Source organism: Lontra canadensis, unplaced genomic scaffold (genome assembly GCF_010015895.1).
Source record: "Lontra canadensis isolate GAN:19392208 unplaced genomic scaffold, GSC_riverotter_1.0 scaffold50, whole genome shotgun sequence".
Taxonomy (NCBI): Eukaryota; Metazoa; Chordata; class Mammalia; order Carnivora; family Mustelidae; genus Lontra; species Lontra canadensis.
The window spans coordinates 10561630-10575771 of NW_022631044.1; the positions used below are offsets into that span (position 1 = coordinate 10561630).

General features: G+C 35.1%; 1 protein-coding gene across 5 annotated transcripts in view; it reads left to right on the forward strand.

Moving 5' to 3' along the window:
- USP34 (ubiquitin specific peptidase 34) overlaps positions 1-14142 on the forward strand; it is a 241823-nt gene that overhangs the window by 142308 nt on the left and 85373 nt on the right. For all 5 annotated transcript variants that reach the window (XR_004384586.1, XM_032873840.1, XM_032873843.1 and 2 more), the window contains 6 exons: positions 2750-2850; positions 3072-3281; positions 7087-7212; positions 8229-8351; positions 8490-8573; positions 9096-9182. Coding sequence is in view for 4 of the 5 variants with exons in the window: in XM_032873840.1 (XP_032729731.1) it covers positions 2750-2850; positions 3072-3281; positions 7087-7212; positions 8229-8351; positions 8490-8573; positions 9096-9182 (731 nt within the window). In the remaining variant the exon portion in view is untranslated. The remainder of the gene's footprint in view (positions 1-2749; positions 2851-3071; positions 3282-7086; positions 7213-8228; positions 8352-8489; positions 8574-9095; positions 9183-14142) is intronic.

A 14142-nucleotide genomic window follows, 5' to 3' on the forward strand; every position in this document is an offset into this window, starting at 1 on the left:
TTGGTTTACAGAGTTTCTGATTCTAATTGCTTGTGGTTTTTTTTTTTCTTTCATCCTTTGTATATACACTGTGGTTTTTTGTTTTTTTTTTTTTAAAGATTTTATTTATTTTAACGAGGGCTATAAGGCACAAACATGTGGAGGGGGAAGGAGAAGAAGAGGGATAGAATCCCAAGCAGACTCAATGTCGAGCTTGAGCTTGGAGCTGGCTCAGGGCTTCACTGCAGGATTCTGAGATCACTACCTGATCCAAAATTAAGAGCCTGGCTCTCCTCCAACTGAGCCACACAGGTGAACCCACCCGCTTTTTTAGGGGGTTGTTGAGGAGAGATTCTTAAGTAGGCTCCGTGCCCAGCAGGGAGCCAGATGGTGGGCTCAGTCTCAGAACCCTTAGATAATGACTTGACCTGAAATCAAATGATGGACACTTAACTGACTGCCACCTAGGTGCCCCTGCAGTGTCTTTTCAACTGTGGTTGATTTTAAAGAAATTTTTTGTTTTGGGTTTTAAATTTTTTTAAAGTAAGCTCTACTGCCAGTGTGGGGCTTGAATCCTCTACCAACTGGGCCAGTCAGGTGCCCCAGGAATTTTTGTTGTTGTTGCATTGGTTTTCAGCAGTTTGATTTTAATGTGCCTTGTTGTGTTTTGTGTATATGCACTTCGGGTAAGTTCAGCCTCTTGGGTCTTTGTGTTTATATTTTTCACATTAGATAAAGGTTAGCAATTACATTTTTTTCAAATATTTTTTTCTTTTTCCTTTCCCTTTGACCTAATTTCTAGGTCCCTACATTAGTGTATCCTAGACTTTTTGTTAATGTCTCACAGATCATGGAGCTGCTTTTATTTTCCTTTTCTCCTTTCCCTCTCTTTTTCCCTGTGTTTCCCCACCTTCTCCTCCCCCCCCCACCCCCCGCTTTGTCAGGTGTTGATTTTCTTCCTGTGTTCAACCAGGATAAATATAGATTGTAAGCCTGTGTCTGGATTGAGATTTATCTTTTTGGGGGTCTTACTAGTTGCCACAAGTTCATTTGCTTTTCAGCTTGTAAACTTAGTTGGTATTGTCTTTTTGCTTTTTTTCCCGGTCTAAAATTAGTGAAATTTTGAAAATTTACTTTATTGGAATTTCAGAGGGTAAAATGTAGATGTGTAAATATATCATTGTAACCTAAGAGTTTTTCCAGATTTCTTGTTACTTTTTCTTGTTTTGAAACATTTACTACATTAAGATTTGAAATATTTAAAAGGTAGTAACTCTTTCTAGAGTTCTTAAGGAATAAGCAGTTTGATTTTTTTTTTTCTTTGTTTTCTTTTCCTTTTCTTGGGCAGGAAAGCAAGGTTTATTTTGAGCAATAGCAAAGTGATAGTACAAAGCTCCCAGGAGGGAGGGGACCTGAGAGAATTGCCTGGATATGATAAAAAAGATGATTTCAAAGGTGGCAAAAGATAGAAAGCTGTTCAGTTAATTGTAAAAACCAACTCAACCATTATAATAAAAAGTTAATGTGTAATACAATGTATAGGCCTGTCTGACATCAAGTAGAATCCAAAAGCCTAAATAAAGTATTAGCCATCTTAGTTCTCTTTTGGAACAAAGTTATACACGGTTAGAGTATCTCATGCACTTGGAACAAAGCCACGTGTAAATTATCTTAGCACTTCATCATAGCTAAGGATGTTTTATTTCAATATTTTGAAAAAGATGAGCAGTCATGGATTGTATTATTTTAATAAAAGTCTGCCAAAGTATTTTAAGTTTAACATAGAGTTTCTGTTGAAATATATGAATGAACGCTTAACTACGTATATCTACTTAGCATGTCTCTGTACAAATATTTTAGAGATACTGTGTTAATTTATTTACATATTCTATCTAAAATCATAATGGAATTTTCATTTTAAATTTGATGAAATTATTCTGAATCATAAACTGTGTGGATAAACTAAGCAATATCGGAAGTGCTGAGAGGAAAACCCAAAAGGGTAATGGAGAGATGAATTTCAATACTAGCTTTAAAAATATTTAAAAATTATGGGGTGCCTGGGTGGCCAGTGGGTTAAGCATCTGCCCTTGGCTCAGGTCATGATCCCAGCTCCCCGGGATCGAGCCCCTCAGCAGGGAGCCTGATTCTTCCTCACCCTGCTGCTCATGCTCTCTCAAATAAAAAAATAAAATCTTATTATAAAATATTTTAAAATTACAGTAACATAGTTTTGATGAAGAATTGTATCATTATGGAAAAGTAGTAGCCTTATTTCATTCATTTCTAAAGAGCTATGTAGTGTTTGTCCAGTGGAATTTTTCCAGATGAACTTAATAAAATTCAACAATATTAAGGTTTAAATTATTCATTAGGTATTTCATCATTTTGCTTAATTTTCTACTCTTATCAAGCATTTCCTATTTAAAAAATTTTTCATGGATTAAACAATAAATTTGAATGCCTGCTATGTTCTAATGCTGGAACCACATCTCTGAATGTAATAAATTGTCTGCCTTTATAGAACTGGGTTTTATTTTTTGCTTTTTTTTTTTTTTTTTTTTTTTGAGGTAAGACCAATAAATATGTAATGTCAGATGCTCGTAAGTACTTTAAAGAAAAAGCAGAATAAGGGATTAATTTAGTGAAATGAGGCTCTTTAGATTGAGTGGTTAAGAGGAAGGCTCACATAATGTAACCATATATTTGTGTCAGCACATAAGTTAGCTTTTATAAAAATGTTCACTTAACATTTTCTCCTATTTTTAAGGAGGACTTATGGGACCTGTTAGGATGATTTCATCTGGACATGAGTTAACAACGGATTATGATGAAAAAGCACTTCATGAGCTTGGTTTTAAAGATATGCAGGTACATACAAATGTGGTTTGAGTTTAAATGATCTATTGACTATTATATTCAGTAGTTAAATTGTTGAAGGTATCCTTCAAAAGCAGTTATTATTGCTTTTGTTTTAAGTGTATCTGAAGTTTGTGTGTGAAGTTATTTTATACTTCTGAGATTTAGTAAACCAAAACTTGATATGTCTAATTATGTGTTGTTGTTTTCCCCCTTTGCTATTGTTTTTGTAGATGGTATTTGTATCTTTGGGTGCACCAAGGAGAGAACGGAAAGGGGAAGGTGTTCAGTTGCCAGCATCTTGCCTACCACCTCCTCAGAAAGACAACATTCCGATGCTTTTGCTTTTACAAGAGCCTCATTTAACTACTCTTTTTGATTTATTAGAAATGCTTGCATCATTTAAACCACCCTCAGGAAAAGTGGCAGTGGAAGATAGTGAGGTGACTTTATCATTTGATTTTTATAGTGTTTTATTTGTCTTTCAAGTGGAAAATAATTTTCTCAATAATGTCTTTTAAGATTTTATTAGAGCATGTGTGCATGTGCAGGGGGAGGGCTGGAGAGAGAGGGAGAGAATCTCAAGCAGACTCCCCACTGAGCAGGGAGCCCATCAGAGGGCTCAGTCTCACGACCCTGAGATCTTGACCCAAGTGGAATGGGACACTTAACTGACTGAGCCACCCAGGTGCCTCATTCTCAGTAATCTCTTAAGAACAATAGAATCTAGGAACCCATTTATTCATTCATTAGGTATTTAAGTGCCTATTATGATCTGGTTACACTCTTTTAAGTATTGTTTTATAAGGATCAAAGTAGGCACAGTTTCAGCCTTCAGTCCAGTGGGGAAGAAAAATAATTGATATTCCTGGCAGATAGTTTCAGGTAAACTAACAGCTAAATTTTAGATAGAGGTAGCTGCTAAGACTAACATTATTAGGGAGTAGTGATAAGAAACTCATTTATATATATTATTTGGTCAGGGAAGTTTTCTCTGAGGGAAACCATATGTGATCTGAGCTAGAAAGATGAAAAGGAGCCAGCAAAATAAGGAGAATTGAGGGATCATCTGCACATAATAATCTCATTCCTGAAGCCCTTCATATAAGGAATCAGGCAGGTCTAGGAGTTGTTGGAGAGCTAATAATGAGTGGAATGGGGAGGGTGGTGGGAGAGAAACAAGATTGGAAAGGTGAGTAGAACCAGACTGGCTATGGCAGCTTGCTTCCATTTTACTCATAGTAAGGTGAACAGCAGTCAGCTGTTCTAAGCAGAGGGAGAAGCATATGTTCTGATTCTGGTTTTCAAGGTAATAGATTTATTTGGCAAGAATAGAAAAAGCAGTGAGGATCCTAACACACTAATCCAAGGAAGACTTCACGGTGCCCTGGAATAGAATGATGGGAATGGACAAATAAAGTTGATTTAATTGGATTGCATTAAGAGTGGGATAGACTCATGTTCAGGAACAAGGAAAACTGGAGATTGTGTCCAGGATTGTCTTGATCAACTGGGTAGATTCCAAATGAGATGAAGAATGGATGTTTGTGGGACATTAAGTGGAGATGTTAAGGAAGTAGTTGGATAAATGAGTTTGGAGCTCAGAGCATGGGCTTGGTCTGGAGAAATAAGATATGGGTAATCACTATAAAGATAGTATTTGAACTCTAGAGAGTATATGAGATCACCTAAAGGATTCAGTATTAGTCCGCTGACTTTGTTTTTTTAAATGCCTTTAAATGGACTTATCCTAAGATGATGTTCATTGATGTGTTTCATGCCGTGAATTATTTTGAGATTGAGTAACATTCAGTGCTACTGTTTTTTCTACTATTCTGCTTTCTACTATTCTTTAATCAATTGCTACTATTCTTTCTTTCTCAAGAATGTTAAATGACTCTTCCATGTTTCCAAAATGTGTTTGATCATGGATGCATGGTAGCTGCTGTTGAGTCCTCTGTTCCCCATAGCCTTTTCTCTTGTGGTGGCACATTTTACTAAAATTCTTTAAAAATCCGGAGCATGTGGGTGGCTCAGTCTTCAGCATCTGTCTTCAGCTCAGGTCATGATCCCAGAGGCCTGGCATCGAGCCCCACATCAGGCTCCCTGCTCAGCAGAGAGTCTGCTTCTCCCTCTCTCTCTGCTGTTCCCCTTGTTTGTGCCATCTCTCTCTCTGTCAAATAAATAAATCTTTAAAAAAATTTAAAAATTCCTTTAAAAATCCTTCTTTTGTTCAAGTAGAATAATCAGTAACAGATGGCCATGAACCTTGATTTTTTACCTTTTGCCACAAATACTTAATGACTTCTTCATGTCAGCACCATTTGGGCAGTTTAAAAGCAAGAAAGATAATTAGAAAAATTCTTCACTTTTCTGGGAGGTGGCTGTGCAGTGTGTTATGAGAACTTAGGGTAGGGGAACAAAAATTTGGAGAAGGTTTTGCAAAAGGGGAGTCTTTTAAATTGGGTCTAGCTGGGGGAGCAAAGAGAAGCATTATAGATTCACAGAAAAGTGAATGCATGTTTGAAATACTGGGAGAATGAGTATAGTGTAATTTAAAAAAAAAGACCAAAAAGGAGATTGGAACCTGTACCACAAAGGGCCATATGAGATTTTTTTTCTTTGTAAAATGGATTGCCATCATCATGGAAGGTTTTAAAGGAACAAAATGAAAGCTGTTATGGGCTATTGGAAACAAAGTTTAGGTGTTACTGTGGTGGACATTAGAGAAAGACTGGAGGTAGGAGGCCCAATTAATAAGCCATTGTAATAGTCCACCTGAGGCCTGAACTGGAAGAATTCATTTTATAGTAGATACTTGCTGGACTTTGTGACAAGTATGCCATTGTCATTGTGGGGTGTCTTTGTTGTTAAGATTGGTTTGGTTTTGCAGAAGGTTATAAAAATAAAAATAAAGGGTAGGGCTTTTTAACCAGAACATAGCATTTAGTCATTTACACCTGGGTTTTTTTCTCCCCTCATATTTTTTTTTGCATAGAATACATCCTTCTTTTTTTTTTTTTTCTCTTTTTTTAAACTGGGTGTTTACAAAGGAATGGATTCTTTTTTACTGAAAAACTTTCAGTGCCATTTCCCCAGCTAAGTCAAAAATGTTACTTTGGGTTGCTTTTCTTCATCAGGATGAGAAAAGCAAAGGATACTTTGAAACTCCAAGATTTGCTTGCTTTCAATGTATACTAGCTTTGTATCATTATACATAAAGAACTAAACTTTCTATAGGTATATAGAAGAATCTTTTGGCATCCCATTATAATAGTGGAAAAAAATCATTATGGCAGCAGCAGTAATAGACTTATAAAAATTCATACTCTGGAAAATTCTAAAATGGTAAATTTTAGCTTTAGTTGTTTTACCTCTTGAGGTTATGCTTTAATTTTTTAAATGAAAGAAACCTACTTCTTACATACTTTCTGATACATTCTTTGGGTTACTATTATCTCAGGATCTTAAAGAATTCAAATATAGAGGTACCTAGGTGGCTTAGTCACTAAACATCTGCCTTCAGCGCAGGTCATGATCCCATGGGATTGAGCCTCGAATCAGGCTCCCTGCTCCCCTTGCTGTGCGCTCGTGCGCTCTCTCTCTCTGTGAGATAAATAAAATTTAAAAATAGAATTCAGATTTAATAGATAATGGCAAAAAGTAGGTTCTTTAAAATTGTTTGCTTTCCTCTTAATTCTATGCTTATCTGAGACTGGAGAATAAGGTATGGATTAGCAGTATAAAAAAGAAACAGCTGCACTCCTTTTGCCAGATGTGAGATCAAGGATTTAATTCATCATCACCAGGACTTTGTCCTAGTTATAGTAGTGACCTGCAAAGAGGAAACAGTTGGTAATGTTCTTGATATTTATTTGAATGGCTTTGTAAAACAGATGTTTTCACTTCTATTTGAAACATTTCCTAAATAAAGTGCCAAGATTTACAGGTTACTTTTTTTCCAAAAAGCATTCAGTAACAAGAAGTTGAAAAACTACTACCTTGTCATGATGATCAATTTATTGAATAAATGTATTTGTTGTTTGTAAATAAAAAATAAAATAATAAAAAAGGTATAAATTATTTATCATGAAACTGATATTTTTAAATCTCAGTTTTATTTCTCAGTTTTAAAGTAAGACTGAAAAATATTAACAAATTTGATAAGGGTTTTATGCAAAAAGTTCAAGTGTAGGGGTTTTTTTTTAAGCGATCTGTCTTGATCAGCAGTTGTTCTTATTTGTATAGAGCTTAAGATGTGAAGAACTTCATCTTCATGCAGAAAATCTCTCTAGGCGTGTATGGGAGCTACTGATGCTTCTTCCTACATGTCCTAACATGTTGATGGCATTCCAGAATATCTCAGATGAACAGGTAAACCCATAAAGTCTTTTCACTCTCCTAGAGGATGGCACCATTTTATATTTCTCCAGTGTATGAAATTGCTTGTTGACCTATATCCTCAATAAAATTTTGCCCATTTAATGGGTAAAAAGCACCAGTACATTTAATACTCATTTATTTGTTAGTGAGGTTGAACAATATAGGCCTAATACAAGGCTAAGGTTGTTCTCTAAAATTATCTTTAGAAAACATAATTTGTCTTTATATTAGTATTTTTCATAGTATGTTCTGTATTCCGATATGATCATGACCTCACAAGTGTGTTAGATGTCTTTGTTAAAGATGTGTTAAAATTAGATTAATTTTTAAAAAGCTATGTAATAAAGGGTTATTTTGTGGAGATAACCGATAGAACACTTACAGGAGGAATGGAAAAACAGTGTCCTAATGTTGTACGCTAATGGTTTTTTATGATTTGGTTTTTGGCCACGTGATTTCAGAAGGTCCTATATCTCAAATGATTTAGATGTGAATACGGTAGGCCTGGCAAATGGTGATTGATGACTCAGAGTAGCTCTAATAATGTTGTTGTCAAAGATGTACATTGTGTGAAAATCACATAAATTGAGATTCGAATAGAATATTTCATGATTTATATATTTGTGATTTAAATGTGTAGGTGTGACTTTATTAAATATAGATTTTATTGCTGTATCTTTAAAAGTTAAAGCATTCAACTAGGCTGCACGGTGTTTTCATTGGAAAGATGTTGAATTGCCTCATCTGTTGTGAGGGTTAACAAGATAGATTTTTTTTTTTGTATGCTGCTGTTTGTATATTAATTTTAACAAAATTTAATGAATGGTGTTTTAAGCATACTTTGAGTACCAGTTATACACTAGGTCTTCATATGTTTGAAAATATTTCAGTGTATATGTAATATTTGAGTTCTTACATAGCATCACTTTCTTTAAAAATTTATTTTGGGAGGGATCCTTTAGTAAGTTGGTTTGAGGAAACCTGTGTTTTTCTTTTTTTAATTTAAGAGTAATGATGGACTTAATTGGAAAGAACTTCTCAAAATTAAAAGCGCTCACAAGCTATTATATGCCCTGGAAATTATTGAAGCACTAGGAAAACCCAACAGGAGGATAAGGAGAGAGTCAACGGTAATTGAATGTCCATTCTTACCCTGTAATATTTGTATTTTGTCTGAAGCTGAATTCCAGAATGTGTTATTTTTCAATTCTAAAATGATTTTTTTCTCCTGCACCTGTTCTTATTTTTTTTTTTTGCCATTCCCACAGGGAAGTTACAGTGATCTTTATCCAGATTCAGATGATTCAAGTGAGGATCAAGTGGAAAATAGTAAAAATTCCTGGAGTTGCAAGGTTTGATCATATGTGTTATGCAGTGTATTGATAAAAATCTCTCTAATTTTCCAAAACTAGGTATCATAATTATTAATTGGTTTTAAACTAATTTACTATTAATATAAAGCTATTACTATTAAAATAAAGTTTAAAAATTGTGTGTTACTCAAAATCACAGTTAAAGGTGAGATTATTTAATGCCTCGGTGCTTTTAGCACTTACTTTTTTCCTTTATTGGAATACTTTGTTAAGACATACTAGTGTCTGCAATTAAATGGTCAATGGAATATAAAAATATCCTTCTAGATATTTGCAAGAATCTTTTTAAAAATCTTCTTGAAAATAAGATGTGTTATTACTTTGCTTAGAAGTATTTTGGTTATTTAAATCAGTAATTTCCTAGATTAAAGATACGTAATCTTTTATGTATGCATGTACATAAACATACACACATGTATCCAGTTATTCAGTCAAAAACCAGGTTTTTATGACATTTTGTAGCTATGTCTCTCTTACCAGTACTCTCACAATTGCTTACAGTTTGTTGGTGCTGGAGGGCTTCAACAATTACTAGAAATTTTTAATTCTGGAATTCTGGAGCCTAAAGAGCAGGAATCCTGGACTGTGGTAAGTCAGAGTTCACTGTTTAAACCAGTTCATAGTTACTCTGTTTTTAAGCACTTCCGGTTTTCATTAGCAGGTATAACTTTTGCTGCATGCTTCATTGTTATAAGGAAGATTATGGAGTGTAGTAAAATTGATTTTTTAAAAAATAGGGAGTCTGATAAACTAATTATTCTTGAAGAGTTCTTCATGTCAATTCTGTTAAACTTTTAAGTGCCAAAATTCATGACTCTGAACTGTGGCTAATTCATAAACATTTTTCCTTTAGTTTGATAAATTACAGATGAACAATTATATAGTCTGAGTGTTTGGATGCTTTTAAAAAACTGGTTTACAAATGTTCAATTTTGAAAGACACCCTTTTTCATTGCTTTGTTTTGTTTTGACTATTTCTTCCTTTATATTAGTGCTACTCAAATAGTGTTTCCAGACCATTTGTGATTGGTCTGAGATGAAATAGGTGCAGAAATTGGAAGTAAGCCTTCAGAAATTATAGCTGTTGAACATTGCTACAGAATTTTTATGGCATTTCACAAAATTATTGGTCCTCAACAAAATGGAACTTTTTTTTTTAAAGGTACTTTTACTTTACCACTATTAACTTGAAGAAGCACTCTTCTGCAGTATCAGGAAAATAAAATCGTTTGTGGAATATTAAAAAATGATACTGCTATACCAAGCTACACAATCTGGTTTTGAACTAAATGGAATGAATGCTCCATTTCCTGACCTGCAACAAAACAGAATAGCATTATCAAACATACCATTCAAATATTAATTTTTTAGTACTTGTGTTTTAGAATTATCTTGGAACCTAGGAATCAAGTGTTCTTGATTTAATATCAAGTTAATAAAAGAAGATACATTCAGAAAACCTATTACTGTGTACTAAGATGTTATTCTTACCACTGGTTTTAATACTTTTATGTATTTTATTATTATATTTGCCTTTTTAGAATACTCTGTTCAGTTATTATTGTAGTTCTGTGACTTACAGTGTCTGTTGTGTTTTATTGTTAGTCATGTCTTTATTGCCCCATTCATCTCTTAGAATTTTTTTTTTTAATTTAATTTTATTTTTTCAGTGTTCCAAGATTCATTGTTTAATGCACCACATCCAGTGCTCCATGCAATACGTGCCCTCCATAATACCCACCACCAGGCTCACTCCCTTCCCCAATCTCTTAGAATTCTAGTGTGCCTTAGTTCTTTAGCAAAGTGTGAGAACTTAACCAAAATTTTGAGTGAGTAGTTATGTGTCATTTATAGGAATTTTGTTTATAAACCACTCTAAGTTTAGTTTTGAATAAAGTTTATAGGGAATCCAGCATAAGCTTGAGGTTTTTTTTTCTCAGTTTCCTTTGAAATTGTGGATACTTTTGTGAGGTATTACCTATGAAAAAATTTTAACTACTGTGTATGACACATTGTGCAATGCCTGAGATGCTAAGCATGCCTGAGATTGCTTTCTAGTCAACTGATACCCACTATTTATAATGCATGTCTCCTAACATTATAGAATATTTAAAAATTCAGTCATTCTTGTTAGACAATTTTTTTCTCTTTAAAATGAATTTATTTGAGGTATACTTTCAAATTAAAAATTTTTGAGGTAGAATTCACATATAGTAAAAGTCAACCTTTTAAAAAGCAGTGATTTTTAGTACATTGACAACTATTACCACTAATGCCAGAACAAGTTTCATACCCTTAAAAAAGAAACCCCACACTTACTCGGCAGTCACTCCTCGTTTTTTCCCTGAAACATTTCAGTCTCGGGCAGCCACTAGTCTAATCTACTTACTATCTCTATGGATTTGCTTATTATGGGCATTTTATATAAATGGAACCATATAATATGTATATGGTCCTTTGTGACTGGCTGCTTTCACTTAGCATAATGTTAAGTAAGGTTCATTCTTGAAAGTAGTGTGTCATCTAAGGTCACAAATATTAATGAGTATGTTTTAAGAATTTTACAGTCTAAAAATTTTTTACAGTGTTTAGGTCTTTGATCCATTTAAGTTAATTTTTGTGTGTGGTAGGAAGTTGAGGTATAGTTTTCATACAGTAATTAATGAACTCATTTTAAAAAGTAGTTTAAGTTTTGAAAAATGTAGGTATTTGTGTAACCCACCAACAGAAACAAGATATAGAACATTTCTGTTACCTCAGAAGTTCCACCCTGCATCGTCCCTCCCTCCTTCCCACCCCACCCCCCCACCAAGAGAGGGACAGAGCAGGAGAGAATGAAGGGGAGGGACAGAAGGAGGGAGGGAGAGAGAATCCTGAGCAGGTTCCACACCTGACACTAGGCTTGATCTCACAACCCTGAAATCATGACTTGAGCGAAAATCAGGAGTCAGACACTTAACTGACTGAGCCACCAAGGCACCCCTCCACCCTGTTTTTTTTTTGTTGTTGTTGTTATTTTACCATCAGTTTTCCCCATTCTCCCAACCAACCAGCCTTAAGCAACCACTGATTTGCCTTTTGTTGTTATAGATTACATTTGAATTAATAGAATTCCTTATAAATGGAATAAAATGGTATGTGTTCTTTGTATCTGGTGTCTTTTACGCAACATGTATTTGCGGCTAATGAGTACTATATGTATTGGTTGGTTGTGAGTTTTTATTGCTGTGTAGTATATCCCTTTATAGGTATACTACTCCTTACTTAATCCACTCAACTTATTGATGTACATTCTGAGTTTCTGGTTTTGGGCTATTAAGAGTAAAGTTAACAAGCATTCATATTCAAGTCTTTTTGTGTACATATGTTTTTGTTTCTCTTGGGTAAATACCAAGAAATGAATTTGCTGAATAATATGGTAAATGTAAAATTAACTTTGTAAGAAAACTGCTGAAGTGTTTTCCTAAGCAGCTGTACCATACAGTGTATAAACGTTCCAATTGCTTCATATCCTCAGCAGCAGTTGCTGTTGTCAGTCTTTTTAATTTGAGCCTTTAAACTAGGTATGTAGTTATCATCTCATGGTGCTTTTGCTTTGCATAATCTCTGGTGACCAGCAATGTTGAATATCTTTACATGTGCTTTACATGACTATGCTGGTTTTGTTTTTTTGTTTTTTTTTTAAATCATTATGAGAAACATTTAACATTTACTGTCTTAACCATTTTTAAGTGTGTAGTTCACTGGTATTTTATACTTTCCCCTTGTAGTGGAATTGTCACTACCATCTATCCCCATTACTGTTTTCATTTTTTAAAAAGATTTATTTATTTATTTGAGAGTGAGCACTCACGGAGGGAGTGTGAGAGGGAGAAGCAGACTCCCCTCTGAGCAGAGAGCCCAATGTGGGACTCAATCCCAAGACCCCCTGAGATCATGACCTGAGCCAAAGGCAGATGCTTAACTGATTAAGTCACCCAGGTTCCTGTAAAATTTTCATGCTGTAAAATTAAAACTATACCTATTAAACAGTGTCTCCCTATTTTCCCCTCTCCCCATCCCAAGACAAGCCACCAAGACAAACTTTGTCTCCATGATTTTGACTACTCTGAGTACCTCCTGTAAGTGGAATCATATGGGATTTTTCTTTCTGTGACTAGCTTATTTCACTAGCAGATTGTCCTCTAGTATCGTCCTTACTGTAGCATATTACAGAATTTCCTTCCTTTTAAGGCTGAATAATAATCCATTGTATGCAGTGTGTACCACATTTTGTTTATCCATGCATTCATCGATGGACATGGGTTGCTTCTATATTCTCTCTGGTCTGAGTAATGCTGTTATGAATATAGTTGTCCCTGCTTTCAGTTCTTTTTTTTTTTTTTTTTTATTTGACAGACAGATCACAAGTAGGCAGAGAGGCAGGCAGAGAGAGAGAGAGAGCCGAGGAGGAGGCAGGCTCCCTGCTGAGCAGAGAGCCCGATGCGGGACTCGATCCCAGGACCCTGGGATCATGACCTGAGCCGAAGGCAGAGGCTTCAACCACTGAGCCACCCAGGCGCCCCCTGCTTTCAGTTCTTTTGGGTATATACCCAGAAGTGGGATTGCTGGCTCATATGGTAGTTACGTTTTCAATTTTTTGAGGAACGACTGTACAATTTTCCACAACAGCTGTATCATCTTAGATTCCTACCAGTAGTGCACAAGGGTTCTAATTTCTCCCTATATTTGCCAGTAACACTTTAATTTTCTGATTTTTTGGCATTAGCCATCCTACTGGCTGTGAGGTTGGATTCAATTTGCATTTTCTTAATAAACAGTGAAGTTGAGGACCTTTTCTTGTGCTCATTGGCCATTTGTATATTACAGTTTGCCAATATCTTCTCCCTTCTGTAGGTTGCTGTTTTACTCTGTGGATAGTCTTATGCACAAAATTTTTGTCTTTTTTTTTCTTTTATTACCTGTCCTTTGGTGTCCTATCTAAGAAATCATGTGTCCAAGTCCATTGTCACAAAGCTTCTATCCTGTTTTCTCCTAAGAATTTATTTTAGGCCTTATATTTAGGGCCTTCATTCATTTTGAGTTAATTTTCATATATGGTGTTTTAGTGTGTAAGGGTCTAACTTTATGCTTTTGCATATGGATACTGATTTCTCACTAATATTTTTTGAAAATACTGTCCCTTCTCCCATTGAATGGTCTTGGCACCCTAGTCAAAAATCATTTGACCATATAAGGGTTTATTTCTGGGTGTTCTATTCCATTCCATTAATTTTTTTAACGATTTTATTTATTTATTTGACAGAGAATCACAAGTAGGCAGAGAGGCAGGCAGAGAGAGAGGAAGAGAAGCAGGCTCCTTGCTGAGCAGAGAGCCCGATGTGGGGCTCGATCTCCAGACCCTGGGATCATGACCTGAGCCGAAGGCTTTAACCCACTGAGCCACCCAGGCGCCCCTTGACAGTGTATTTTAAGCAGAGAAGTATTTAATTTTAAGTTAGTATCCTATCTAAGAAATCTTAGTTTGAAGTCCACAAGGATTTTCTCC